The sequence below is a fragment of the Vicugna pacos genome, chromosome 12, assembly GCF_048564905.1.
Source record: "Vicugna pacos chromosome 12, VicPac4, whole genome shotgun sequence".
NCBI classification, from domain to species: domain Eukaryota; kingdom Metazoa; phylum Chordata; class Mammalia; order Artiodactyla; family Camelidae; genus Vicugna; species Vicugna pacos.
In genome coordinates, this window is record NC_132998.1 from 56,720,798 (window position 1) to 56,748,089 (window position 27,292).

General features: G+C 50.1%; 1 protein-coding gene and 1 long non-coding RNA gene across 4 annotated transcripts in view; one reads left to right on the forward strand and one right to left on the reverse strand.

The window, feature by feature from the left end:
• Positions 1-901: 901 nt before the first annotated feature.
• Positions 902-19,494, reverse strand: IFT27 (intraflagellar transport 27). 3 transcript variants are annotated; one of them, XR_012078644.1, is made up of 8 exons: positions 18,909-19,323; positions 12,011-12,090; positions 11,582-11,641; positions 10,433-10,492; positions 8,281-8,398; positions 7,255-7,364; positions 2,803-2,968; positions 902-1,128 (listed from the first exon to the last, which is right to left on the reverse strand). XR_012078644.1 is itself a non-coding variant. In XM_072973454.1 (8 exons), exons 2-8 carry the CDS (start codon positions 18,940-18,942, stop codon positions 1,030-1,032), a joined length of 561 nt encoding a protein of 186 aa, XP_072829555.1. In that variant the 5' UTR covers positions 18,943-19,005; positions 19,341-19,494; the 3' UTR covers positions 902-1,029. The 3 variants fall into 3 exon arrangements, 2 of the variants coding, with proteins under 2 accessions (XP_072829555.1, XP_072829554.1); XM_072973454.1 differs by lacking the exon at positions 2,803-2,968 and adding an exon at positions 19,341-19,494 and having other exon boundaries at positions 18,909-19,005; XM_072973453.1 differs by lacking the exon at positions 2,803-2,968 and having other exon boundaries at positions 18,909-19,005; positions 19,228-19,306.
• Positions 19,495-19,762: 268 nt separating this feature from the next.
• LOC140700504 (uncharacterized) overlaps positions 19,763-27,292 on the forward strand; it is a 28,433-nt gene continuing 20,903 nt past the window's right edge. Inside the window, exon 1 of the long non-coding RNA XR_012078908.1 lies at positions 19,763-20,759. This is a non-coding gene — a long non-coding RNA (uncharacterized lncRNA). The remainder of the gene's footprint in view (positions 20,760-27,292) is intronic.

Genomic DNA, 27,292 nt, shown 5'->3' on the forward strand with positions numbered 1-27,292 from the left:
CATTGTAAGGGTTAAATTAGCTCATCTGTGTAATGTGCTTAGCGCATGTAGCGACATGGCAGGTCATACACAAGAACCGGAGTCACTTCCATTCCATCACTATCACCAGACAAACCCAGGTCTGTCTACCCCCAAAGCCGCGCTCTGCACAATGTGGGTGGCGTGGGGACTGAAAGAGGGTGACGACCCCCTGAGGCCCTGGGGCTGAAAGAAGCCGAGACCCCCAGGTGAGGGTGACAGTCAGAGGCGGCCTTCGATGCCAGACCGCGGCCCGCAGCCCTGATGTAAGAGGCAGTGAGGAATCTCTGTGGGTCTTTAATCAGGCGAGTGAAACGATGAAAGTGGTGTTTTAGGAAGATTAATCTGGCAGCAGAGACACGATGGAAAACAGTCAAGCTCAGTGCAAAGAATTATGGTTGCTGCCCGGCTCGCCGAGAGGCGGGTCATTAAAGGAAAGTGGCCTCGTTCTTGGCTCCCTGGGTGCACAGGGTTCCCGGCAGCTGGGAGGGGCCGGGTCTTTAGCAAGAAGAGGCACCAAGGGCGGCCGGCAGAGGGCACTGTCTTGCCAGGGACAGTAGCCACTGCCAGGGAGCTCTGGCATCTGGGCCTTGGAACAGGCAGCAAAGCTGAGTCTGTTAGAACAAGAAGGGGGCCATCAGCTCCCCTGGCCACGTGGCAAGTTCCAAGCCGAGCAGCTCAACTGGCGCAAATTGTCAGCAGATCCCAATACCACTGTGGGATGTGCGCTCGGGGGAAGGCCCTTCAGGGTTAGGGTCAGGGATGCCCACCGTCACAAGCGCAGACTCCCAACATGGGAGGCTTTGGGGCTGCTCTGAAAGCTGGAGCCAAAGTGTAAAATGGCAGAAGGGCTGTCCTGGCCAAGAACGGACTGAGAAGCTGCTTCTGCATTTTCTCCTGATTTTATTTAAAGCTGTCCCGATAGATTGGAAGTGCCCAGGCAACTCCATCTTCCAAGGAGACGGAGCCCATGCCGAGTTCCCAGCAGCGCTGGGCGGTCCAGCCAGCCCCTCAGACCAGTGCGTGGAAAACCTCCAGCTTCTCCCGGTACAGGTGGTGGAACTGCTTGGCCAGGCAGTGGAAGGGCGCTTCGTAGTTTTCCATCTCCTTCTGGAGAGACAAGTTGAAGAAGTTGGTTGGTTGGTTTTAGGATCATCACAGAGAGCTGGCATTGCTCGCTCTTCCCTCCTGCTAGGGGCTCCGATCTTTGCCCCACTTCTCCTTCTCGCCCCTCGGGGCAGCTGCCACCCTTATGCCTGTTTTACAAGAAGGAAATGAGCCGCAGAGACAGTAAGGTCACTTGCCCAAAGCCACACACTTGTCTATGATGGAGCTGGACCTGAACCTAGATCTGTTCCCACAGAGCCTGTCCTTTGAGTGACTCTCACTATATGTGTGACAGTTCGTTAAAACGAGACCCTTTCCCACTCAGTTTCAACTGAGGCCCCAAAGGTCAAAGCCAAACAGGAGACAGCAAGGCCCTCCGTGCTCTGGAGGGAAGACCAGGCAGGATGGACCCACCTCGCCTGTCGGGGGGCGCTGCTGCGGCCTTTCCCCCAGAGGAGGGGTGCTTCTCCTTCACCTGGAGCTCAGTGGGAGGGTCCCACAAGAAGACTGCAGCCTGGGGATTTAGGCCAGTGCTGGACCGAGAAAGAATGGAGGTGAGATTGGGGCTGGCTCTTTAGATGGCTTAGCCAGGAGAAGGCAAACTGGGGACGGTCCACACTGCCTCCTCCGTCAAACTAGGGCTGCGGTCTGGACCAACAGCGGGCCAAGTGGGAGCCCAGCCTGGAGCTGTCTTAAAGGGGCAGCCTCCGGGAGGGTGGTGGGTTCCCACAAGAATGGATGGCTGGGAACCAAGGCTGCAGGAAGGAGGAGGGGGTATCCCGGCCCAAGGAGGTGTCATCTGCAAGGTGGACGCTGCAGGTGAGAGAGTGCCCGATGGGGACAGGGAGGGCATCTCTGAAGTGCTCAAGGAGCATCAGCCCGAGGCACCTGGCAAGTCCCGAGGGGCCACAGCAGGTCCCAACACAGTGAGCTGGGGGGAAGCGCAGGCCCAGAAACACCGATGCAGCAGCCTGGCCCTGCTTCCCAGGGCAGGCTCAGGAGGCAGCGCTGACTGTAAATTAAGAATTTTGACAATCGCTCAGGACTGGGCATTTTAATAACTGAAATAATGAATAATGAATAATACTAAAGGTGCCCAACGGATTTTTTATTATCTGAGTGAGATCAGAAAAGTTCTGGAACTCGCCCTAGATTTTCTCCACTGTAGGGTGAGAAGAACCAAGCCTACAGGGTGAGCATGACAAGCTCACAGGAAAGAGAATGGCACCCTCTCAACCTAACAGCTGTCATTTCTCACTCTCCTGGTGCATGCCCTTGCATATTTAAAAATTATTTTTAAAGAAATAAGTTGGCAGAAGAAAAGTACCTACTACTTTTAAGACAGTAGCTCAAACTATGAACACACAGGAACCTGTCTTCAAACAGTCCTGGGCAGCTGGCGAAGTGCAGCCTTCATAAGAGACAGTGAAATATCCCCAACAAAATGGGACACTTTCCCAAACAAAGAGTGGAACAAAGTCATCAAGCTCAGCGCCTTCGTTTTCCAGACAGTGGCGGGGTGGTGGGGAGGGGAGGGGAGGGGAGCAGGGGCCCAGCTGGTGTGCGCAGGGCCCAGTCTAGAACTCAGATCCCCCAGTTTGCGAAAAGCAGCCTTTCCATCCCGACAGCCCAGATGAGGGAAACGCAAAGGAAACCAGTTCCTGCGGAGAAATTTACCTGGACTTTCCAGCCAGGGAAGTCCCAAGGTGCACGGGACAAGTCGCCAAGAGCAGAACCGGAGGCGGCAGGGCTGAGAGAGTGCTGAGGGCTAACAGGACCGTTTGTGGCCCCGCTGGGTGTCTGTACTAGGCTCATGACCGCCAAGGACAGGAAGGCCGTCGCTCTCCAGTGGGACAAAAGAGCAATAATAACTCAGTTAGACGTGTAAGGCACCTTTGGTTGGGCAGAGCATCACGTCCTAGGCAACGCCAACGTCAAATAGTAAAATGTTAGATTGGTTGAAAGTATAGTTAACTGTTGAATGGGAAGAGCATGACGTCCACAAAGCACACGCATGAGGATCTTGAGATGAATTTGAAAGCTCTTGAAAGCTTGGTCTTGGGAGAACGCAACATGAAAAGCAAGGAACTCAATGGAGGCAAGGCTCTTTATGCACAAGGAGTGCTCCTGAAATAGCAGATGTAAACGGAACTATTTTCCAAATGCATTAGGAGGGCTTGCCAATGACAGGATCCTTTTGTTAAGTGACGAAGCACAATCCCGCTGACAGAGTCTGGACACCCGGAGAGTCGGTCTGCTTTGCGTGCAGAATTCTTGGAGCAGGCTCAGACCAGTGCTCGATCTGGCCCAGAATTCCACCCCTGAGACCCCCAAAGTAGGCTCTGCGGCAGCTCAAAGCCCCTTCTACAAGGTTACCAGACTGGACAGGCCTGTGTTCTAGTTCTGGTTCTCCGGCTCATTAGCTGGGCAACAAGGGAAAGCCACACAATCTTTCTGAGCCTGTTTGTCATCAGTAAGATAGGGATGGTGGCGGCTGACTCGTAGGTCTGTTAGAAGCCTAGATAGGTGATGTGTACAAAACACCAGGCACACAGTGGGTGCTTCACAGACACCCGGTCCCTTCCCCTCACCCTCCTGCAAGGGGAGCCATCCACTTGGATATTTCTTGAATTCACTTTTATTTAATATTGTCTAATTTCTTACAGTAATAGACAATGCATTAAAAAAATTTTAACTTCTGTTTAAAGAAAGGCTTTTTAATTTTTTGTTGTGAAAATGCCAAATATTAAGGAGGGTTAGAAAGTTATAGAGGAACCACGAAAGACCCCAAAAAGCCAAAGCAACCCTGAGAAAGGAGGACAAAGTTGGAGGCATCACATGTCTTGATTTCAAACCATATTATAAAGAGACAGTAATCAAAAGAGTATGATCTTGGCATAAAAACAGACACAAAGACCAATGAAACAAAACTGAGAGCCAAATAACCTCCACGTAGATACTCATCTACTATTTGACAGAGGAGCCAAGCATAGTCATTGGGAAAAGATAGTTTCTTCAATAAATGGTGCCGGGAAAACTAGATATGCACGTGCAAAAGGATGAAACTGGACTCCTATTTTATACCACTGACAAAAAGTAACTCAAAATGGATGAAAGACTTGAACTTAAGACCCAAAACCATAAAATTCCTAGAAGAAAACATTGGAAAAAGACCCTTGACATTGGTTTTTGGCAATGATTTTATGACTATGACACCAGAAGCATGAGCAATGAAAGCACAAATCAGTTAAGCGGGACCACATCAAATTCAAAAGCTTCTGCACAGCAAAGGAAACCATCAACAGAATGAAAAGGCAACTCATGAAATGGGAGAAAATATTTGCAAACCACACAGCTGATTAGGAGTTAATATGCAAACTACATAAGGAATTCATACAACTCAACAGTAAAAACTCAAATAATCTGAGTTTTTAAAATGAGCAAAGGATCCATAATAGACATTTTCCCAAAGAAGGTATTTAAATGGCCAACATGTACATGAAAAAAAAAAAGGTCCTGATCATTATTATCCAACAGGGAAATGCCAATCAAAACCACAGTGAGATATCACTTCCCACCTGTTAGCATGGCTATTATCCAAAAGACAAGTGATAACAGGAGTTGGAGAGGATGTGGAGAAAAAGGGAACCCTCGTGCACCACTGGTGGGTATGGAAACTGGTGCAGCCACTATGGAAAATAGCAGGGAGGTTGCTCAAAAATTAAAACTAGAACTACCGTATGACCCAACAATCTCACTTCTTAGTATAAAACCAGAGGAAATGAAGCCAGCACCTGGGAGAGACAGCTGCATCCCCATGTTCACTGCCGAGACAACAGGTAAGACGTGGAAACAACCTAAGTTTACCCTGATGAATGAGTGGATTAAAAAAATGTCGTGCACACACACAGAGAAATACTATTCAGCCTAAATATTACAAAATACTGGAAAAGAAGGAAATCCTGTCATCCGTGACAACATGAATGAACCTTGAGGGCATTATGTTAAGTGAAATAAGCTAGATGAGAAAATACTGTATGTTCTCAGTTATGTGTGGAATCTAACAAAAAAAACAAACTCATAGAAACAGAGAGCAGACTGGTGGTTGCCAGGGCAGTTGTGGCAGGGGTGGGGGGGTTCATGGGAGAAATGGGTAAAGGTGGTCAAAGGGTACAAACCTCCAGTTTTAAAGTGAGTATGTTCTGGGGATGGAATTATAAATTAAAAAGTCAAATGACCACGTAGGTTTCTCCTTTAGGTCTGCAGGACAATTGCTGCTGCATTTATGAAGAAGAGAGGAAGAGAAGGGCTTGGTGTCAAGACTTGGCTGCGTCTCAAATAGCATTTGGTTATATTTTCTTTTTAATTACAGCTTTCTTAACCGAGCTGCCAGTGGTGCCTCTGTTAGCATCAACTCAGGGGGGACTGGTTAACTTGCACAGTTAATACCAAGTGCTTAACTGCAGCCTCCTCAAACATAATTTATACCTGCTGGTTTCTAAACACCTGCTCGGACTTGAGACATGCAGATCAGTGGCCTTTGCTGATGGAAGTGTTGGGAGCGGGTGTTAATTTCTGAGTTCCGTCAAGTGGTCCAGGGAACTTGGGAAATTTGGGGCGGGGATACAATTTCACGAGCATGAATGGAGGCAGGAACAGGGGAAATGAAGATATTGTTGGCTGCAGGCGGTACCCCTGACTGCTTTGCCCAAAGGTGTGCTGTGTAAAAGACGGGAAGCCCTCTACACAGTAAAAGCTCGCTAATTGGAACTTCATTAATTTAGCATTTGTGATCACTGGACCGGAGGTAAGACGGACATTTATCTTTGTACCATCTAGGAATACAAGGATTTAGTAATAAGAGTGTAAACAAGATTACTAGGGGGGGAATATTTGTACTTAAAAAAAGCTAACATTTACTGAGTGTTTACTATGCCCCAGACTTTGTGCTAAATGTTTTTATATCCACCATCAGGCTTAATTCTCATATTTATTACTCAATGAGGGATATATTTTGTTATCTCCATTTCATAGGTGAGGAGCTGAGGCACCAACAGGTTAACTAACGTGCCGAGGGGGCCACAGCTAGTTCTGCTTTTCACCATCAGAAATCAGAGCACCCACCTTTCCTCGCTATAATTTCCTTAAGGAAGCTTTGGGGGGATTTAAGAAATTCACACCCATACAGCAACTGAACAGCAACATTTGTCAAGTTTCATAGACGCAACAATAGTGCCTGTAGTGTAAGCAGAGTTTGAGTGGAAAATGACCTCCAGGCTATTTATTAACTAGCCCATGGACTGCCTGGGAGGGCCAGAGAATCAGGGCCAGAGGCCGCAAGGCCAGGAGCGAGGTCCAAGTCACCACCAAGGGTGTTTGAGGCATGCCCCGGCGAGGGGGACAGCAGCCAGCCACCTTGGTCCCTACTGGCTCTGAAATGGATGTTTCTGGGCGGTTCCTGCAGGGAGGCCAGGACCTCAAATTTCCCTACGTAGGAAGGGAGCTTCACCTGACATTATGAACGAGCCAAAATCATGATATCGTGGACTCATGGTGCCGGGAACCAGTCACTCTGACTGTCCCCCTTAACGAGGGCTCCTGCTGACTACACCAGAGGACACTTGTGGCCTGGGGTCACCCTGGGGCTGCAGCAAGGTGAGACAGGGAGCACTGAGGGGGACCAGACATCATGGATCCGAGTCCTGGCTCCACCCTTTATTAGCTGAGTGACCTTGGGCCGGTCACTTCACCTCAGCACAAAGTGGGAACCACGGGGCCAGCTCCTGGATCATGATTTTGAGGGTCTATGAAATACTGTTCCAACAATGCCAGAACCCATCAAGCCTCATGCAAACGCGAAGCATCACTGTAATTGAACACAATACCCTTGTATTTCTCACTAATGGAGATACAGCTTTTCCCAGGGCTGGCTGGCTGGCTGATCATGTAACACATGAGTGACTTCTGCTATACTCAGGAAAGACCTTGGGCTAAGGATGCAAACATCAGTTCCAAATTAGACTCTGCATATGGCGGAATAACAACTCAATGCATGTGAGGTCACATGAAAAACCGCTTCCAGCAGAGGCCGGCTCCAGACTTGGCTACGGTGCAGGCAGAGACACTTACCACGGACGTTTCAAAATATTCCAGGCCTTGGCCCAGTGCCCACGCCCGGGCCTGCGCTGACTCCACCACTCGCCTGCCGGCCAGGTCTGTCTTGTTCCCCACCAGCACACCTACTCAAAAGAGATAAGCAGAGCATCACATTGAACTGTGCCAGGCTGGGAGGACAGCTGGAGAGAGAAAAGAGCAAGCAGCCTGCCTCTGCAGGGTGTAAAACGTCCTCTGAGAGGGCTTGCCTGACCCAAGGTGACCAGAAACTCCGCCTTTGCCCCCGAGGGCCCCAGCAGAGCAGATGGCCTGCGCTTTTCACACACAGCTTTTGCTCAGCCCCCTTTTCTAGACCTCACAGGTACCTGTCCGCTTTGTCTCCCTAAGGCTGCGAAGGCTGCAAAGGCGAGGACCAAACTGATGTGAGCCTTTGTGATAATTCCTAGTACATGGGGCAAACTTTAAAAATGGTCATTAATACTAATGTGAGGACTGGGCTCAGAGTCAGAGACTCGGAGGTAATTTCATTCTGTTCCCAGCTGCATCCGCTGTAGCTAATTTTCAAGCCTGTCTCTGGAGATCGCTTTCCCTGCTCTGTAATGAGGACAATTTGTTGATCTCACATAGGGATGACAAATAAACTGATTGAAAGCATTCAGAAGTGACAACGGGGCTTGCATGTTTACTGATGCTCCACATACAGGAGAAAATGAGGCAGGCTTCCCTGGGGTTGGCTTTCCAGAAATAACAACTCACGTTCATATTATAACACCTGACCCCTTATTATCTTGAGTCACCCCACAACCCTGCCAGGTGGGTGTCATTGGGCCCATTTTACAGACCCACACAGAGGTGTGGCAACTCATGGAGGTTTCCATGGTTGATAAGAGGCAGAATCAGTGTACAGTCCAGACTGTCACACTTTGAATCTGTCCAGGACACCCTTTTCTTGCACCCACGGCTATCTCTGCCATGACATTGCGCTCTTGAACTTGAAGGACAGGGATGCTGCTGGAGACTGCGGGTGCCTGCAGCTCGTACCTGGAAGGGCGGTGCCTGGGATCTGGGACCGAGCCTTTTCCAGCCATTTGCTGCAGTTGGTGAAGGACTGCTCGCTGGTCACATCATAGACGAGACACAAGACGTTAGGACTTTCCCACTGTGGAAGAGGGACAGGATGCGCACACATCACTGACAGCGCAAGTAACTTCTAGGCTGGGAGGAAATGCGGCCTTCCAAGGGAAGGAACCATTGGGTGGAGGGAAATGAAAAATTCTAAAGGGGATGTGAGTCAGGAAATGGGGCCTCATCTACAGAAGAGAGCGACTGACCCACAGGAATGAATGGGAGGGCTGGGGGCCGCGGCGGCGGTGGGGAAGGCCCAGGGGAAGGTGATGACAATGGCGAAGGCAGGAGTTTGCATGGGCATTTTCTGTGCATCATTGGGAAACCTCCCACCATGGCAGGGCTGATTAGAGGATCCCTACCGTGGAGCCCAAGAAACTGAGTTGGGAGAGGGAATTGACTGGCCCAGGTCAGACAGGCTTGAAACATCAGGGTGGGGCTGAGGCTTTTCTCTACCCGGAAGTGCTCTGCCCTCCCGGGTTTCATTAACTCATTCTTACTGAGGGCCCACTGTCATGCAAATCGACATGCTTTTCTGCTTTGCAGGCCTGAGAGGGCATCCTTGTTTCATTAGCGAGTCACTGGAAGCTGGTTTGCTTACATCTTCTTAATAAGGGCCTCCTGTTCAAAATGCAAAGGGCACTTGTTGCTTCTGCTGCAGTGTATCAGCTCTAATTCAGACCAGACCAACCACTGGACAGCATTTGCTGTCCCAATTAAAAGCTATGCTCTCAAGGGCTGTCACCTTCAGGGGCTGCTCAGAGTCCTGGGCCATCCTGCTGCCTGGCACGGGGTCGCAGGACAGCCCTGCTCAGGCTGCGATGCTCACCCTGGTCCATGTGACTCTCGGCCATGCCCTGGTCTCTGGGGGCCCCCATCCTGCAGAATTAGAGTCTGGTTTATTTCTGGGGTGTCATGACCTCCCAGGATGTGAAGGAGAATTCTTTTCCCTCTGGTTGTCCTTGAAAGGTCAGCCCAGGATGGGCTCAGGAGGCCTCATCCTCCTGCCCCCAAGGCTATGCTGGCTCTCAGAGGAGCTTAGGCTAAATTGCTAAGCCCCTCATATCTTCACTCCGTAGACTAACTCAAGAACTCTAGCTAGAACCACACTGACCTCCCCTGCGCAGACGCAGGAGAGGCCTTCCTCCAAGCCTCAGTGAGGGGACCCAGGACAGGCCTAGGATGGAGCCAGAGCCGGACTGGAAGAGCCCGGGGTCTGAGCTAGAGGGGGAGGGTGTGAGTTGGTCAGGAGTGTGTGGCCCTGACTTGCCCAGACAGGGAAGCACCCAGGGCCAGGCCATGTGCACAGCAGGCATGTGGTAACATCAGAATTGCTGCGTGAGGCCAGCCCTGTGTGCAATGACCATCATTAGATCTATTTCTCTTAGACAACAACAACAACAAAAAAAGGGGAACAGAAAACAGTTCCTATTAAAATGTAGCTGTTCTTGGAAAGGCAGGGGAGGGCCCTGGAGATCTCAAACCTTCTAATTAGCTCACTGGCCCAAATTAGCTGAACTGTTACTTCGGAAGGTACAGCAAGATGGATCCTGGGAGGATGGCTGGACCAGCCTAGGAGGGCAGCAGGGGCCTGTCCCAGAGCCCACCCTAGTGGGACCAGGGGCTGGGCAGGGAAGGTGAGCCTCACTATGGGACCTCTAGGGCACCCCCTAGAGGGGAAGGAAATCTTGGTTCCAGTCGGAGGAGGTGGAGGAGGAGGGCTGAAAGAAAACCAGCGAGGGGCGGGGGGTCCTTCAAAGAAGGGGCCCCCAGAGTAGGGGGCGGCTAGGACTGAGCCACACAGCTCTGGCACACTGGGAACCTGGTCAGTCCATTGCCTGGCCGGGGGGTGGGGGTGGGGCAACCACAAATCACGTGCATGAGCCGCTCCTACCCTCCAAGGGGCCAAAAGTCCCAAGGCTGGGAGGAATGCCCTTAGATTTGCCTCGGTAGCTTCTCCTGGCGGCCCTGGTGCAGTGAAACTTTTGTGAGAGCATCGCAGGGGGCAAACCTTTGGAGGGAGGTGGTGGTGGTGGTGGTGGTTGGAAAAAGACCGAATGCTACTTGCCAATTTATCCAGCATTTCAGAAAACAGCTCCTTGCCGGCAGAGTCAAGAATGAAGAGTTCCTGGAATCAGAAAAGCAGGTCCTGAGAAAGTCTACACGTGGGGAAACTGCTGGCAGTAAACCCCAAATATCCCTCCCAGCTCAGCTTCATGGGGATCTGCGCATGCGCACACGCACACACCTTTCTCTTTCGCCCCAGGCATGAGGAAGATGGTGGAAAAAGGAATGACCTCAAGTACAATGGTCTCCCCGACCAACCAGCTTTCTGGGCAGTGTCTCACCTCCCCTAACCCCAGAGCAAAAATACCAGGAACAAGCTGACTTCCCACCTGGCAGAACAGAATGCGAAACAGGCTGACAAGTGCTCCGGTTTCCAAAAGGTCATCCTGCACTTTGTTAACCAAATTGATTTTCAAATCTTAAAACAATTCTTTTTAAAGGAGGTCACCGAGTAGGCCCGGGGAAGGCATTTAAAGTAGGACAGCCTGTCATCGGTCTGGATGGCGGAGGTGTGATTCTGAGGGAGGCACAGGATGACCCTTCCTGCCCGTGTCCCAGCCTCCGCCGGCCCGGGTGAGAGCCCCTTCCTGATGCTGCCATTCCAGGAAGTCTCCCCTAATTTCCCCCTTAAGCTCTCTCCAGGCATTGACTCTCCCGCTGGGCTGGTGCTGATCCCAGGCATGCGCTGTCTGAACATTGGTACCATCATCTGCTTTGTGTATCAGATATCTGTTCATTAATCTAATTCCTTCTCACTGCATCTGGGGTACTTAACATTGTTTTTTGCTCATGGACCTCTTTAAGAACCTGGCGATTTTAAACCTTCTTTCTAGAAAAGCACATACAAACATAACATCTTGCAATTCAATTTCAAGAGTCGAACCTTCCCATAGAGGGACTTGGGTTGAGAACCTTGATACTAAGTGAGTTCTGTGAGCGTGAGGTCCAGAGCCCAGGCTTCCTCACTTCCTCTTCCTCAGCCCTTCCCTGGAAGGCTTCCAGTGTTCCTTCACTCAGTTCCCAGACGCTCAGACAAGTCTAGGCGAAGTCCCTGCACTGCCTCTCTCCCAGGGAGGAAGGCGGTGACTACTGAGCCCTCGGGCCAGCTGGAGCAGCACCGAGCTCCCTTTGGGGCAAGGGCACCACTCACCACACTGTCCACAGTGTCAGGGACTGGCACCATCTTCACCACCAAATCCACCCCGGTTGTCTGCAGAGATAAACGGAGACCACGCATGTCAGGGGGCCCAGGGGTGCTGGTGCAGGACAGGATGAGCACCTGGCCCTGGGAGGCATATCCCCAGCTCGTGTCTGTGTTCTGGACTCACTTCTGGGGCAGAAATCAGAGAGGACCTAGTCTTGTAAGCTCCCGGCTACAAGCGAGCTGCACATGACCAGCCCACCACCAGCTCGTCTGCTCCACAGACAGCCCCACGCCCTGTGGCTTGTGGTCATTCAGTAGCCCCTCGGCAGGCCCTTTAGGGCTTCCTAAGGCATTTTGGGAAGTCATCTCCCCAGGGTCATCTGATCACTGCTCCTAAAGCGATCCTCCACCAGGCCTGCACCCCCCACCTCTCACCAGGGTGTAGCTCTTCTGGAAATGGGCTCCATCGCTGCGGAAAATCTGCGCCAGGGCGGTCTTGCCCACCGTTGGGTCTCCTGTGAGGTCAGAGTAGAAGAAAAACTCTGCTTTCATCCTAATCTGACTTGAGACTCTCAAACTCCAGAACACTAGTCTAGAAACCAAAAACTTCAATGAGTTTTCGGGGAAAATGTGCTTGATTCTCACGGGAATTTGCTCTGAGGTTGCCGGCAGGGCAATGGATCCAGGAGACCGAGCCTCAGAACCCGTGAGGGCCGGTCTCGTTTCTTCCAGGCTCATCCTTTCATCCACAAAAACCGACCCAGAAGGTAACAGAGCTGAAGGAGGGCTTTGGAGCACTGGAAATAGAACTGACACTCTTCCACTGAAACACCTCTATGGGGAAAACCCATCACTTTCAAACTTGAATTTACTTTGAAGTCTTGAAGGTGAGGAGGTGTGACCAAGCACAGACTTACAAGTGCACCTGACTGAACCACTCTGAGTTTATAGCTTCCATCCTTAGAATCCTGCATACTTCTTGGTGGGGGGAGGGGAAGCACTGAGAGTTGGGTGGGTTTCTACATTTATGAAAAACAAAAAGTCAGGGGCTGCCCTTGCCATCCTGAAACCCGCTTCCAAGTGATACATTCCACCTCCACCTTCTGGTGCCCATTTGTGACCAATGCGGACCCATCTTCCCAGAGGCCTCTCCCCAGAGTCTATCTGCAACAGCCGCTGGTTCCTCCAAGCGCATCTTATACCTACCAAGCCTGTCTCCTCGGCTTTCCTTTGTTAGTAGATAGCCCCATAAATTGGTAACTCAAAACCAAAGGTTTATGTCCCGGTTTCAAGTCTGAGACCTTTCACAAGACTGTCAAGGGCAATTTATTCTGGAGTTTCTCCCAGGCCACCCAGGGCGCTGCAGGCTCTAGGTCCCCGTCCTTAATTCCCCTGTACCTTCCCCACGTCCCCACTGACGGCTCCGCCTGGCCTCCTTAGATGCCACGCTGTTTCATTGACCAAATCTTTTCCACCTTGAGAGTCTCTCATTGACTCTCCCCCCATCCCCCAGTGCCCTGGCGGAACACCTGTCCTCTGCTTTCTCACCACCGTGATCCTCAGCAACGTCACCACTGCACTCATGTCCTTCTGACTTGCATCCTTTGGTGCAATTGCCTCACCTTCGCCCCCTATTTCACAAGTGGCTTCAAAGCACCTCTTTACCTGACTTCTCAATTGCCTGTCGCTCTGTTCACTTTTCAGTTTTGACTTTTCTCACCTATCATTTTCTCCTGTGAGACAATTATTTGATTACTCGTGGCATTTTACCTCACGTTAACTCCTCGGGGTCTGAGTGAGCTAGTCAGGTCTTGCTTTTCTATTTGCCACCACCCCTTACAAGGGAACCAACATGGGTTGAGCCTCCATCGTGGACTCATCCATACAATTTCATTCCTTCCCAGGTCCCAATCCCCCTCCCCACCCCCAGTGGGGACTATCATTAATATCATTTGACAGATGAAGAAACTGAGGCTCAGAGAAGCTGGGTAACCCGCCTCAGATTGCAATATCACACTCTCCGCCAGACCCCACTCCTCTCCTAGAGCTTAGGGGCGCATCTGAGCCATAGCTAACACTGCCCTTATGGGCCCTCATTCCCCACAGCCTTCTGTGATGGGGGGCAATCGCAGGCTGGACTGTTGTTGGTACCCATCCATCTCAGAGGAAACAGAGCACATCATTTTGCTTCTCATGTGGTGACTGCATTCATCCTCCTGACTTCAATTTTGCTTCTGAATCCAGTTGGAAATTGGCTCATCCCGCTTGTGAAATTCCCCACAGATTTGTTCTGGTTAATTTCATAAATCTTTCTTCCGACTGTCAGTCAGTCACCCACATTTATGGAAAACCTCCTGTGTCGGCTGAGGAGGGATCCAAGTGAGTGCAGGCAGGGGAGACACCTGATAAACACATTTGCAGAGCAACCCGATGACAAGTGCAAATTCAAATAGCACAAGCTCAGAACCAGAGCATCTGAGGGCATGTGGAGGAGAGAGGTGGACGAGGGGTTTCGTCAGCCCGGTGGACCTCCTGGGAGGAGGCTTAGCCCGGGGGTGACGGCGGCAGGGAGGGGCACTGCTCTTGACAGAGAGGGTGCCGTCTGCAAAGGCACCATGCAAGGTCACCCGTGACCTCATCATCGCCAAGTCCAATGGTTTTTCCTCAGTTCTCGTGCTCCTTGATGGCTCTGAAGGATGAGTCAGCTTGAATCAGCGCCCTCCCCCACAACCCTCTCCCTAGCCCTCTGGCCCCGTGGTCCTGGTGACCCTGCACCTGCCTGGTTCTCCTGCTGCTCTGCCTACTCCTGCCTCCCAAACGTGGACACTCCTGTGGGTCCGTCTGTGGTCCTCTGCTCCCATGTACTCTGTCCCATTTACTCTCTTTACCTTTGTCACTTCTCGTGCCAGTATCCGTCTCCCAAGCTTTGTGTTTCCAACACCCTGTGGATGTTTCCACCAGAATGACAGGGTTCACATACTCTCAGTGTGTCTACAGCCAGGCTGGATCCTGAGCAGTCACGCCCGCCTGTCTCACTTGTTCTCTTTGTGACGTCCCCTTTCACTCTCTTCTGTCCTGACTTCACCCGCAGTCACCTCTGATGGCTCCCTCCCCTTCCCTCCACTTTCAGTTGGCCTCCTCCTCATTCCTCACATCATTCCTTGCTGTGTCTCTAGCCCCCATTTCCTTTGTCGCCACAGCTGCCAACACTGCCCCAGTTACCTCGAACTTCAACCCAGGCTTCTGTCTTAGCCCCAAATCCACCAGTCCATGCTCTGCCTTGTGATGCCGGGGTGGGGACTCTGCACACACATTTCTCCTTTGACAGGGGCCTCCGAGGTTCTGCCCATGTGAGTTCTAGAGCAAGACGGGAAGGCTGGAGTGGGGGAAAGGACCTGCTCTTTCCCCTTTGCTTGCTATTCCTCTTAGCCTTATCCTAGTGATGGCCTTTACCCCAGCAGCAGATGTTATCTGCCGCCTCCAGCTGTGTTTTTGTTTCATGTCTTTGCACTCTGGGATCCGCCTTATTACCCCACCTCGGGAATACCAGCATCAGAGGGCAGTGCCCTCTTTTCAGAGATCTGCAGCCCAGCTCCCAGGACCCTTCTGAACTTCCAGGTTCTGATAACCTGCCCTCTTCCCTCTGTTCCCCCCGCCCTGGGATGAGGCTCCTTCCTGCAGTTACTCTCCGTGCTGCCCTTTGCCTCTCTGGCCCTTCAGAACCTGTTTAATGAGCATCCCACACTAAAATCTTCACTGTTGAGATACCTCGTGTAGTTTCTGCTTTTGGCCGGGAATTTGCCCCATGTAGCAAATTTGGTACCAGGAGTGCTCCCAAGACACAGACCCTCAGGATGGTCTGGAATTGGTTTGGTGGTGTCTTGCCCTAACATGGGGCTGAGCTCCTGGCCAGTGGGCAATGGGTCCATGGCACGCAGTGGCACCACCTGCTGGGTACCACCGCAGCCGGGCAGTGCCATCCCCCCCACCACCACCAGAGGTCTGGATCCCAGCTCGGGGTGGGGATGGGCTTCTTTTTCGAGCTTCTGACAAGCCTGACCTCTAGCTACCACTTCTGTGTCATCACAACATTGTCTTTGGGCTTTTCAAGTTCTCTGACACCTGCTAAACCAGCTCCATATATTAAAGTCTCTCTGTTGAAATGCCTAATGTGTTTTCTGTTTTCTTGACTGGGTCTTGACTGAAAACACTTCCCAGCTGGCCCTCTCTCCTGTTCATTTTTCTCCGTGCTCTAACCCACCCTGAGCTCAGCATCCACAGACAGACTTTCACAACACAATGCATTCTTCCTGCCATGCTCTCACACAGAGCCTGTCAAGGACACCTTCCACGGTACACCTCTCTCTACCTGCCAACTCTCTCTCTGACTAGCCTTACACAAAATCTGGGCTCTCCACTCCAATTCTCTTGATCACTGAAAATTCCTCGAGGATAACCTCCTTCCAGGTCTCCTTAATCGAAATCCAAATCCTGCCCATTCTCTACCAGGCAAAGCTCAAAGAAGGTCCTTCCTGCACAACCTCTGAAGGTCATCTCTCGATCCTCTGTCTCTACCTGTGTGGCTCCTGTGGCTCCCCGCTGGCAGCCTAGGGCTTGATGTCAGGGCAACCCTCCAGGGAGGCACGAGTATTGTCCCCAAGTAGGTTGAGAGGCAGTACATCATAGTCCTTAGGGCACAGACTCCAGCTCCATCGCTTTCTAGCTGTGTGACCTTGGGTTGGTAATCTCTCTGAGTGGCCACATTGACAAAAATGCAGATAATTAGCACCTATCTCGTGGAATCATTATGAGGATTTAATGAGTCACTATGTACAATGCCTGCCAAATATTAAGTAACAGTTAAGTGATTTTGAGGCACATAAAATACAGAGAAATGTTAAGTGTCATTTTCTCTCTTCCTCTGAACCAGAACAATCAGCAGTTGTGCCTTGAGGTGTTTCTCTGGTCCCCGGCACACAAAAGGCATTTGATTCTTGCTTGCTGTGTTATAAGTGGCTGTGCACAACTCAGTACTTCCCTGAGCGCAGAGGAGGCCTGGTTGGTCCTCATGCTCCCAGTGCCCCTTGAGTGGCGACTCACACAGAGTAGGTGCTCAATAAATATGTGGACTGACTAAGCACTGAATCGAGTATCCGATCCTTCAGTGACTAGCTATGCGAGAGAAAAAAGGCCAACTGACTCCATGCAAACAGTAGACCTGTGAGGGGAAAGGAAAAGTAACACGGGGCGGGGGGTTGGGGGGGACGGGTGCAGAACGAGAATTTGCTGGGTGGTGGAGGTGGGGCTGTACACAGTGAATCCACTGTGCCGAGGTCTGTTGGTCCCTGGAAACTTCCAAGAGGAGACATCCTTGAGGCCTCGAGATGAGGCTGCCAATGGAGGGCTGGGTTGGAGTGCAGGCGAGACTTCCCAGGCAGTGGATGAAATCAGATAAAACAAGTACCTGAGGGAGTGGGTACAGAGAAGGGCTAAGAGTCTAGAATCGAGACCTAAGGAAGATAGAGTTTGGGGCTAAGAACAAAGCTCTGGAAATCAGATCACCTGGGTCTACGTCCCAGCTCAGCTGCATCCAGCTGAGTGACCCAGGGCAGGCGTCCTAACCTCTCTGGGCCTCCGCTGCCCTATGTGGATGAAGACGACACTAATACTGACCCCGCAAGGTCATTGGGATGACCTGTAGTGAGAGTCTAGCACAGTGCTGGCACATATCAGGTGCTCAGCAAGTTAGTCTCAAGATGGAAGTTGAATTAAAAAAGAAGTAAGAGAAAGAACAGTCAGAGACAGAATCCCATTTAAGGACCTACTGTAGAGCACAGGGAACTATATTCAATTTCTTGTAACAAGGTACAGTGGAAAAGAATCTGAAAATATATGTTTATATATATGTATGTATGTATATGTATAACTGAATTGCTTTGCTATACATCTGAAATTAACATTATAAATCAACTACATTTCAATAAAAAATAAAATTAAAAAAAAACTAACTTCAGAAAAAAACATTCCGACCTAATTCATGAGGAAACTGAGGCCCAGAGAGGTACTCTGTCCAAGAGGACACAGCCAATCAGAGGAACAGCAGAATTATTTTTGTTACACAATACTGCCTCCCCTGGCGCTCTGGAAACTAGAGACCTCTCTTGAGAACCATTCATTTCTTTTGCTTCAGTCTGATTTGAGAGATTATTGTCAGTCATCTTTCTGTGTGACCCTTTTATTTCCAAATTGAAAAAGTCATTAAACGTATCATCCATTTCAGTCTGGAAGAGAGGAATCCAAAAAAGGAATCTCTTTTTCCTCTATATAATTTCTTGCTGCTTCTTTTCAGAGCCAGTCAGAAAAACCTGGAAAGGTCACAGATTTCAACAGTATCACAAGTTAAGAATTTCGGATTTGAGCAGATCTGGGGGTTGAAATCCTGCCTATGACCTTCCTTTACTAGGGGGTGACCTTGAGAAAAAGATTTCACCCCAGTGCCTCAGTAAGGTCAGAACAATACAGCACTCACCCCAGTGTGCCACGTACTATGCACATACACAGGATTAGATGACATAACGTGCCTGACATGCAGTATGGATTCAGGAAAGTACATATGTGCTCTGTGGTCCCAGCTATCCATAATTCAGGGAAAAGTTTTTCTAAATGAGCAGACTGATACAAAGAGACCACAAATGTGCATGCCACGTGTTCATTCATTCTACAAATATTTATTGAGTACCTACTATGTTCCCGATATTGTTCAGGGTGCTTGGGATGTTATCAGTTAAAAAAGCCAAAGATTCCTGCTTTGGGGGATTCAACATTTATGTTCTCCTGAGCACAGGGCAGAACAGTAACTTTGAGTCTTAAAGACAACACACATGGCCTTTTGCAAACTCGGTCACCTGCACATTACTGTAGCCTCTCCCTGATTTCAGAGGAATGGGGTCAGGAAAAAAAAAATCTCATAAGTAAAGACCACCAAAGTCACTGATGCCTAACTCTGGGGTACAGCAAATGGTTTAGTTGAAGCACTTATGGTGTGCTTAGCTCTATTTTTAACGAGTCTGTCGTCTGAAGTACAGCTCAAACTGGTGACGATTGTCTCAGAGTATGACAGGGAGCGCGGGAAACCAGCTGGAGCTACAAATGTGCTCTGGAAGACAATTCTTCCATGCCTAATGTAATTTACTCACTCAGTAATTGCATTAGCTCGTCTTTGGGAGACAGAAAGGGAAAGAGGGTAGGCAATTTACGTGAACAAAAGCTCATGATAGCTTATGAAGTCTCTGGACTCCGGAGACTGTATTCATTCGCAAGTTTTCAGACTCACCTGCCAGGATGCATTTCGCTGCCAGCTTCACCATGGCAACCAACCACCTCCACGGACTAGACAGAAGAGCGGCAGCTGGAAGCGTTGGTGGCCCTGCCTGGGAAGGGAAGTGGGGAGAGCTGGCCCTTAAGGGGCCTGTGGCCGCGGTGGGGAAAGGGACAACGGGGCCTGGACCCCCCGGCAGTTGGCTGGAGGGATATTCGGCGCTAGGGTCGCGGAGGGACGCAGAGGAGCGCCAGATGGAGCCGCACTCAAGGCCTCAGAAGGCAGCCTAGAAGGTGCCAGCGAGGCGACACGGCTCCCGTACCCCGCCCAGCACCTGGCAGCGAGGATCGGGAATAGTAACCCGGGAACCCTCCGGCCGCAAGCACCGCGACAGAGGTGCTTGCCCACAACCACGCCCGCCTGCTCCGCCTCCTCCTCTTCACTGACCTTCGATTGGCTGCCGCCAAAAGCTCCCACCCCGGAGGCTCTCGTAGGCCAGTGGGAGGAGGGGGCGGGGCCAATAGCCCTTCCTCGCCAGACAATTCGTAGTGGTATCTGCTCTTCAAGCTAGTCCCGCTTGACTAATAGTTGCAGGAGCTGCCAATCACCTCCACCTCCCGCCCCTGCACCGCGGGAAAGTTCAGGGAAAAGAATCGCCAACGTCTCTTATGCAGAAGCGGTGATAGAAGAAGCCTTCTGATTGGCCAGAGGCTGGCTTAGACCATCTTCTGAAGGAATGGGGATTCGCCGTATCCTCCTGTCCTTCTGGAAGTGGGTTCGCCCACGAGTGGGAGGGTCGGGAGCGCTGGAGACTGGAGCGGCGCTTGCGCAGTAGACGAGGCTGCAGTTGCGGGAGCGGAGCTCCGAACCGGTTTGATATCGCGGAGGTTGTTGCGATTCTCCCACTTTCCAGATTTCGGGGAGCGCTGCGTAAGGTCCATCAAGAAACCCAGTCCTTGGCCCGCATCTCGCAGGGAAATGATTTTTAAAGCCCAGGGTTGTTATGCACTTTAAAATGTAAAATATGAAACTTATGTCTGTGAACAAAGGGAGACAAGTGAGCTTTGATGTGGGGGAGCGGTTGGACTCAGGAATTTGAGGCTATACTTTCCTCTGGGTCCAACCCCTCTTGTAAAATGGAGAACGTTATTACATCCCACACACTGAATGAAAGCGAGCATCCAGGACACTGCCCGTCCCACAGGGAGGTCCGTATCAGTTCCGGGGAGGCCCCTCTTGCTCTGCCGTCAGGAATCCCAGAATGAAATCACTGCCATCTTCCTGACCTGGACACGTCGCCTCAGCCCTGAGCCTGTTTCCTCACCTTTAAAAATGCACTAGTGAAACCCACCTCAGGGGGTTGTCCTGAGGCTAAAAAAGAAAGTCTGTAAGTGCCTGGCACACAGTAGGTGCTCAACAGTGAGGAATGGATGAATGAGAAGAGATTTAGTCGGACAGATCTGGTTTATCACCACTATCATAGGTTTGCCAGATGCATGCACTCTTGTTCTCACTCCTGTGGCCCCCTTGGGATGGCTTCCTGCTGAAAAGGACTCTCAGCCAAGATGTTTGCCCCTGGGATTTGCCATCGCATGCCTTTGAGTTACCTGGAACTTCTCTCAGCTGCTCTGTATCTTACTGTGGCTGCCAGGCTTGTGCAGAGCAATGAACATGCACACACCTCTATGAATTGCTATGAATGCTTCAGTCTTGAATCCGGAGTGAAATGATGCAAGTTGTCTGGAATTTTCTTTCCTCGGCAATCAGTCCTGGTGTGATGGTTAAGACCTGTCTCCTGCATTTCCCTTACCTACTCTTGCTCTCTGGAGGCATCATGCAAGTCTGTCTCAGACACCCCAGGCCTCGGTGAGTCAGAAAGCCTCTGCCTGGTCTTCCTGCCTTCCCCTCCAGACTATCTGTTCACTGTGACCCCATTAGTCCCTTAAAGGACTTCTTGAGTGAGTCACCCTCCTGAGGCAGCTCCACGGAGCTGAAACACTAGGATACCTCTGGAGGTAGCTGCTGGGGCCTCAGTTTCCTCATCTGCCGGGGAATAATTGAGGGGTTGGGGGGAGGTTAATAATAGTGCCTACCTCTGTACCATGCCTGCTGTCTCCCTTTCCTTGCTGTTACTGTGTGTGATTTTGGGTAGCACCATTGTAAGAGCATTTTGGATCTTCCCAGAGAGGTGGTAAACACCATACAGTGAAATCTACCTGCCTCACTGCATCCCCAGGGCCTTCCACACAGTCTTGATGATGAAACGACAGCTGCGTGACTGAGAGTCGCGGGGTTTTAGGTGATCAGAGAGTTTGGGAGCCATGAGGGCCCTCGACAAACTAATTTAACCCCTCCCTGAGCAGCTATAACAGAGCTGCCATTTGCTCAGCACATACTGAAGGCTGGCCTCATTCGAAGTGCTTTAAAGATTAATTAATTTCATATTCATGTTCATGTTTGATATTCACAATAATCCCTGTGAGGCTTGTCTCATCCTTGTTTGATGAACGGGGAAGCAGAGGCCCAAATGAGGTGAATCCAAATGCCCAAGGTCACAAAGGCTAGTGAATGACAGAGCTGGGAATTGAACACAGGCAGACTATCAACCCCCGGCCCCTACAGGGACCTCTTCTGCCTCTGACTCCTTTCACACTTCCTCCCAGCTTAGAGGGTAAATATTTATTGAGTTCCTTGCAGTAATAGCTCTCGCTGATTGAGCATTATATATGTCAGGCGTGTGCTAAACACGTCCTCTTTCTTGTTGGAGGCAACGACTCTGGGAAGGGGAAACTATCCTTACTTCAGTGTCACAGGTGAGGAAACTGAGGCCCACGGGGTGACCGAGCTCATGCCACAAACCAGCTAGAATCAGAACCAGCCTCAGGTCTCCTGCTCTTGGGACTGGTGTTTTTTTCCATTGCTTGATGCAGTCTTTCCAGTTTCATCAATAAGCTTTTCTCGAGTGCCTACCCTAGGCCAGGCACTGTGCTGGTTGCTGGGGCCACAAAGGGATAGAGACCCCGGCAGCCCTGGCCGATTGTGGCCTTATGGGAATACTGGCCCAGTGCTGCAGGACCCTGTGTTTTGTAGAGGAGCTAGGAATCTGGATTTTTTTTTTTTCCTGTGAATTCCCCCGACTCTCAAATGTTGGCAATGAACTTAAATTTAAAACACTGCAGTTTGCAGTTGAACACCTCTGTTGACCCTGGAGCTTGGTTCACCCTGGGGCTTGCCTGCTTGTGACATTTAGTCAAGAAAGAGACAAATGTGTGCACAAATCCTATGACATGAGTGGATACAGGACCCCCGAGGAGCACCCCTAACCCTGGAGAGGTGGAGGGGAGTTAGGAAGGATATTCTGGAAAGAGAGCCTGGAAGAATGGGTAGGAATTGATGAGGTGGACACAGGGGAAAGGAATTCCTGAGCAGATGGAACATCACGTACGCAGGCATGGAGCTGAGCATTTGGAGAATGGCAGGTGACACTCTGCTTAGGTGTGACTGGAAGATGCTAAGAGATAGGTCTGACCCAGGCATTTGCTTGAAGCCAAACATACAGTAGAATGGCAAAAGAAAGTGAGGTAAGGCCCAGCATAGAACCTTCTTTGAGGAATTCATTCAGCAAATATTCTATGAGCACTGCTTCCTAAGCACCAGGCACAGAACCATCCTGGTGGCTGTTCTCAGTGCGCATCTGGCCCAGTGGGGAGGCAGATAATCAAGCAGTGATTACCTGTGACTGCTCGTGGTACTTGTCAAGTAGGAAAGGACTAGTTGCATTAAGAAAAAATATTCTACACTGTGGTCTCTGCATCAGCAGGATCAGCATCTCAGTGACTTGTTAGAAATGCATGCTCCCAGGCCCTGCCCCAGACCATCTGGACCCTGGGGGTGGGACCCAGGCTCTGGGGTTTCATGAGCCTTTCCGGTGATTTTTGATGCATGCTTGTGTTTGGGGAACCACTACTCTTAGGTTACCCCAGGACCCACTGTCACCCACTTTCTCTGGTTGCTTTACTGTTTCTCAAATTCCCCAAGACCCTTCCTGCCCCAGGGCCTTTGCACTGACTCTTCTCACCTTGGCTGCATGACTCTCTCTCTTTCATGACCTTCAACTCTTTGTTCAAATGTCATGTTCTTGGAGAGGTCCTCCCAAGCACCCAGTTGAAGGAATCGCCCCCAATCTGTCAGACTCAATCTCCTTAGTCTTACCTTACTTTTTTCAGAGCACTTACCACTACCTGATATTATTTTTCCATTTTTACTTGTTTGTTTGTATAGTATCTGCTCCCTCCACTAGAAGGTAAGCTTCATGAGAACAGGGACTTCGTCTCTTTTGTCCTCCTAGCATCTGGGACAGTGCCCAGTGTGGTGAGATACTCAGGAAATATTTTTGAATGAACTGATGAATCTCATAGATGGTTTACCCTTCTGGTCATTCATTCATTCATTCATTCAATAAGCATGGATTCCGGAGCACCAATTCCTGCGCAGGTAATGGACTTATTGTTGGAAGGGATACTATGGCCATTTGAACAGGGGCAGCCTGATGCCTGGGTCCCCCCAACCCCACCTCCACCTGCCCCGCATCACACGGCCAGACCCAGACCTGTGGACCCTCCAGAACCTCCAGACCTGTGGGCTCCATGGAGAAGGAGGCGTTAACAGTGCTGCTTCTCAAAGCCACGTTCTGGGCTGTTTGGGCTGATTTGGAAGCGAGGGCTTTGGGTGAGAAGGAGGCGGAGAGGCAGCTACTGACAAGTTGTTCCCAGGGATTGTTCAATCATCCTGGGGTTGAATGCTTCCCGACAGCCCTGACAAGCTGCGTGTGTCTGAGCCACGGCTCAGTACCAGGAACAGCCGCTATATTCCACGCACGGTGCCTGGGCCGATCAATCGTGCCCACTGCAGGGCGCGAGTCCCTCCGCCGTGGTTCCAGGGGGTTCTGCTCCGCCTGGGCTGCTCCTCAGAGCCCCACGCTTGTAGAGTGTATTAGCAGGATTGTTGGATGCAAAACAATCCCTTTGGGTACATAAGAGGCTTTAGGAGAAATTAGTGGGGAAAGGCCGCTGGAGAGTTATCTGGCATGAATCCTCACGAATACCTTTCATACATTAAAGCAGATTTGCTGTAATGCCCTCATGTCAGAGGGCAATGCAAAAGAGGGCTGATAGATTTGTAGGAATTTCATGTATTTAGATTGGGGTTTCTCCACCTTGGCACGATTGACGTTTTGGATTGGCTGATTTGCTGTTGTAGGGGGCTGTCCTGTGCATTATAGGATGTTTGGCAGCGTCTCTGACCTCTGTCCAGTAGAGGCCAGAATCATCTCCCTCTTTGTGACAATCCAGAATGCCTCCAGATATTGCCAAGTGTCCCCAGGGGGCAAAATTATCCTTGAATGAGGACCACTGATGTATGAACTCAACGTGTAGGGAATATTGATTTTAAAATTGAAATCTACAAGGACCAGAACTCAGACCATCTAGGGGTGAATCCTGCTTTGCTTCTTAAGTTGTGTTTCCTCACTCCTGTACCTGTGGGTGCCACGAGGATCAGTGGAGTCAACACACCACGAGGAAGGAGTCTAGACCTGTGCCTGACAGGCTGTCAGACTCAGGAAACAACTCTTATTAACAGCCTTTGGGATGCTGATAAATCCCCCTAGGGTGATCTATAATGCAGTGGTGGTGGCTGTTTTACAATTTCCTATAATGCACTCTATCTCATCTGCCTTCTGGTACACTGCCTTCTCATGGTAATGACCTTTGCTGTTCGGCTTTCCACTGTTCACGTGGGCCTGGTTGTTTACGCCTCTGCTGATGCAGTGTTTGGCGGTGGCCATCTCGATAAAGGGCAGAGGAAATGTGACTGACTCACCTTCTGTGCGCCCGGAATGCAAAGTGGAACCCTGAGCAGTGGCCTGGGAATTGCACAGAGTCTGCAATATCCTGATTCCGTCAGCAGGGGGCAGCAGCAGCTGGGAAAATGCCTGCTGCGGCAGGAGGGAGCCAAGGGCTGCCTTCGCTGTTTTGATTTACTTCGCTGCTGTGTATGTTTAAAGCTGAGCAAATCATCCCCGTAGAACCACCGAGGTTTCCTTTAGCAGCCCATGTAGCTCCTCTGCAGGAGCCCAGAGTTGCTTTTCTAGAACATTCTACGTTTAGTTTGTCTGTCCATTTCCGGATAGCTCAGTCTGAACCTAGGCCAAGTTGTGCTAGGGCACAGTTAAACTGGTTCCTGTTGCTCTAAGTGTCTTTCCCCTTTTGCTCACCACCCCCCATCCTGCCCCTTATCCGAGTAACACAGTGCCCTTCTCAGCACCCCAAGCAACTGCACCCCATGCACAGGCCCGATCTTACCTCGTTCCCCTCCCCTCCTCAGAGAAACTCAGCAGTCCAGCGTCTCATTCTCACACAATTTCGCTGAATCAACTCTTGACCCGCTCCACTGCATTTTCCACCCGGCAGCCAAGGTCATCTTTAAAATGTTAAATTTTGAATAGACAGTCTCTTTCTAAGTTTAAAATGTAAAAGACAGAAAAGAGTACACAGAAAACATTTCCTCCCGCCCTTGACCACAGGTCTGCTATCCCCATCCCCATGGGCTACCTTTTTTTTTTTTGAAGTATAGTTGATTTACAGTGCTGTGTTAGTTTCTGGTGTACAGCATAGTGATTCAGTTATATATATATATATATATATATATATATATATATATATATATATATATTCTTTTCCATTATAGGTTATTACAAGCTATTGAATATAGTTTCCTGTGCTGTACAGTAGGACCTTGTTGTTTATCTAGTTTATTTATAGCAGTTTGTATCTGCTAATCCCAAACTTCCAATTTATCCCTTCCCCGCCTTTCCCCTTTGGTAACCATAAGTTTGTTTTCTATGTCTGCGAGTCTCTTTCCGTTTTGCAAATAAGTTAAACTGTGTCATTTTTTAGATTCCACATATAGGTGATGGTATGATATTTGTATTTCTCTATCTGACTGACTTCACTTAGTATGATCATCTCTAGGTCCATCCATGTTGCTGCAAATGGCATTATTTCATTCTTTTTTATGGCCGAGTTTTATTCCGTTGTGTATATGTCACATCTTCTTTATCCAGTCATCTGTCGATGGATGTTTAGGTTGTTTCCACGTCTTGGCTTTTGTAAATAGTGCTGCTATGAACAGTGGGGTGTATGTATCTTTTCGAATTAGAGTTTTCTTTGGATCTATGCCCAAGAGTGGGATTGCTGGATCACAGGAGTTTTTTAAGGAATCTCCATACTGTTCGGGAGCTACCATTCTTAACAGTTCCTCGTATACACTTTCAGAGTTATTTTATATGCAATGCAGCAAATACGCATGAACACTTTCTTACCCTTTCTCCCCCCCTTTCCCCCACAAATAGAAGCTGTAACACACACTCTTCTGCACTTCTCTTTCTTCCGTCTAACAATATACTTTGGAGAGATTCCATGTCAGCTCCCACAGTGCCCCTTGTTCTCTCTCTCTCTCTCTTTTTTAATGGCTGTGTCCTCTTCAGTTGCAGAGAGTGGTCTTCTAAATCTTGTCATATTGCCACTGTAACCTCCTCAAAGTCTTCCAACTGCCCTGGGAGATCAAGTCTGCTTGCCCCAAAGAGCCGTCAAGCCTGGTGAGCAGGTCACTGCCTGTCTCCAGTTTCATCTCACTTTCTGCGCCCTGGGCAGCCTGGCTTTCTCCATCCTCAAACTTGACCTGCTTCTCCTGCCCCAGGGCCTTTGCCCCTGCTGCCCCCTCCTAATCTTGTTTACTCGTAAGTGCTTTTCTCAGCTCAAACATCACTTGCTCTGAGTGCCCTGTACATTCCATAACAGCAGTGACCGTCAGTCACTGTAGCACGATGATTAAGTCCTAGGCTCTAAGGCCACACTCCTGTGGTTCAGATCCCCAGCTCAGCCACTCTGTAGCTGGGTGTCCTTGGGCAGTTGTCACACCTGTCTGCCAGGTGGAATGGGAACAATAGATACTTTGTCCTGGGCTTCTGTGGTGAGGACTCAACGACTGGATGAACAGGCAAGAGCTTGGCCTGCATGACCATGGGGATTGGAGTACATCTCTTTCACCAGCTTCGTGCAAACCCCGAGGACAGGGGCTGTATCCTTTTTTAGCAGGCGTCAGAACCCAATGCCTGGTGTAGAGTAGGAATTCTAGAAATATGGGTCAAACACACTAGGCATATTTACACATTATTAGGAATCTCTGGAGGAGTCATTGTCTTAACCTACTCGTTTTTAAACCGTGGCTCTTGTGATGCTCATTAACAAGAACAGTCAACAGTAGTTGACTCTGGTGTCAGGCTCATCCTTAGATTATTTCCTCTCATCCTCACAACAATCTTGACAGGTAGGTAGCAT

What these genes read in the sequence shown, in the direction of transcription:
- IFT27 (XM_072973454.1), bottom strand. Translation starts at nt 18,942, where the DNA reads ATGGTGAAGCTGGCAGCGAAATGCATCCTGGCAG. An exon ending in TCCAGAAGAGCTACACCCTG is followed by an intron (nt 11,642 to 12,010) that starts GTGAGAGGTGGG and finishes TTATCTCTGCAG; the next exon opens with ACAACCGGGGTGGATTTGGT. An exon ending in CTGACACTGTGGACAGTGTG is followed by an intron (nt 10,493 to 11,581) that starts GTGAGTGGTGCC and finishes TTCTGATTCCAG; the next exon opens with GAACTCTTCATTCTTGACTC.